The sequence below is a fragment of the Sinocyclocheilus grahami genome, unplaced genomic scaffold (genome assembly GCF_001515645.1).
Source record: "Sinocyclocheilus grahami isolate Dianchi unplaced genomic scaffold, SAMN03320097.WGS_v1.1 scaffold2122.1, whole genome shotgun sequence".
NCBI classification, from domain to species: Eukaryota; Metazoa; Chordata; class Actinopteri; order Cypriniformes; family Cyprinidae; genus Sinocyclocheilus; species Sinocyclocheilus grahami.
The window spans coordinates 17,930-19,292 of record NW_015507301.1 but is presented as its reverse complement, the minus strand read 5'-3'; the positions used below and the strand labels follow the sequence as shown (position 1 = coordinate 19,292).

At 47.5% G+C, this 1,363-nt stretch overlaps 1 protein-coding gene across 1 annotated transcript in view; it reads right to left on the bottom strand.

The window, feature by feature from the left end:
• Positions 1-719, bottom strand: part of LOC107574126 (transmembrane protein 88-like) — a 2,140-nt gene extending 1,421 nt beyond the window's left edge. The window contains exon 1 of the mRNA XM_016260592.1: positions 441-719. Within this exon, the coding sequence (XP_016116078.1) occupies positions 441-719 (279 nt within the window). The remainder of the gene's footprint in view (positions 1-440) is intronic.
• Positions 720-1,363: the final 644 nt, after the last annotated feature.

The window sequence follows — 1,363 nt, the reverse complement described above, 5'->3', positions numbered from 1 at the left end:
CTGTGTGTTTGTGGGTGTATGTGGGCATATCTGTGTGTTTGTATGCGGGTGTATGTGGGCATATCTGTGTGTCTGTGGGTATATGTGGGCATATCTGTGTGTCTGTGGGTGTATGCGGGCGTATGTGGGCATATCTGTGTGTCTGTGGGTGTATGTGGCCATATCTGTGTGTTTGTATGCAGGTGTATGTGGGCATATCTGTGTGTCTGTGGGTGTATGCGGGTGTATGTGGACATATCTGTGTGTCTGTGGGTGTATGTGGGCATATCTGTGTGTTTGTATGCGGGTGTATGTGGGCATATCTGTGTGTTTGCGGGTGTATGTGGACATATCTGTGTGTCTGTGGGTGTATGTGGGCATATCTGTGTGTTTGTATGCGGGTGTATGTGGGCATATCTGTGTGTCTGTGGGTGTATGCATGTGTTTGTGGGCATATCTACCCGTGAATGGCACAGGAAGCCGGCGTACAGCAGCAGGGCGGCAGGCAGCAGAATGAGACTGAAGATCAGGACCATCAGCCCCACACACCCCAGCAGCAGCAGGACATTCCACAGCAGCAGCAGCAGCGTCCACAGCACACACCCGCAGTGGCCCCGCCGGGCCCCCCAGACCCCGCCGTCACACTGAGCCGGAGGAGGCGGCAGCATCCGGATCCCGTCACCCACGTCAAAGTCTTCATCACCTCCACCATCATCTAAAAGCACCGTCATTCCACACATCCTAAATAAACACATTATAAATTGAATATAACATATACATATAATATGATATATCAAATATATACTTATATAACTTAATAAAAGTCTATTTGAATTGACTTGATTCACACTTCACATCAGGCCCGGATTGGCTAATTGGGAGCACCGGGAGGATTATGGGGTAGGTTTAGGGGTTAGCATTTTTTGTAGCACAGTGTAGTAAATCAACACTTTAATTGACACAACCAATAAAATCTTTAGAATCAGCTGTGGGGCGGAGTTTGCACTGAAGTGGATTGTGGGGAAAAGTGTGCATGCGTGTCATGTGCCTGTCTGTCAATGGGAGGAAGCCACGCCCTATTTTGGAGTTCCCGCCCCCATTTGGAGATCTCCAGGCTGCAGTTATACCATTCTTGCTTCAAAGTGAGCGGGACTCGCGTTAACTCCACCCTTCACCACCCGCTTTTTTATTTTACAAAACCAGTTTGGGCGAATAGCCAAAGATCATTGATCATGAGCCCAACATCCAGCACGGCAGGAAAACACTGAATCTACCTGAGGGAAGACGTCTTTCATTGGAAGTTAATGCTGTTAAATAGAGAGGGAAAAAACGCATTACAAAAAAATAAATAAATACTTCTTGCGTAGGCTATTCTTAAACTTGG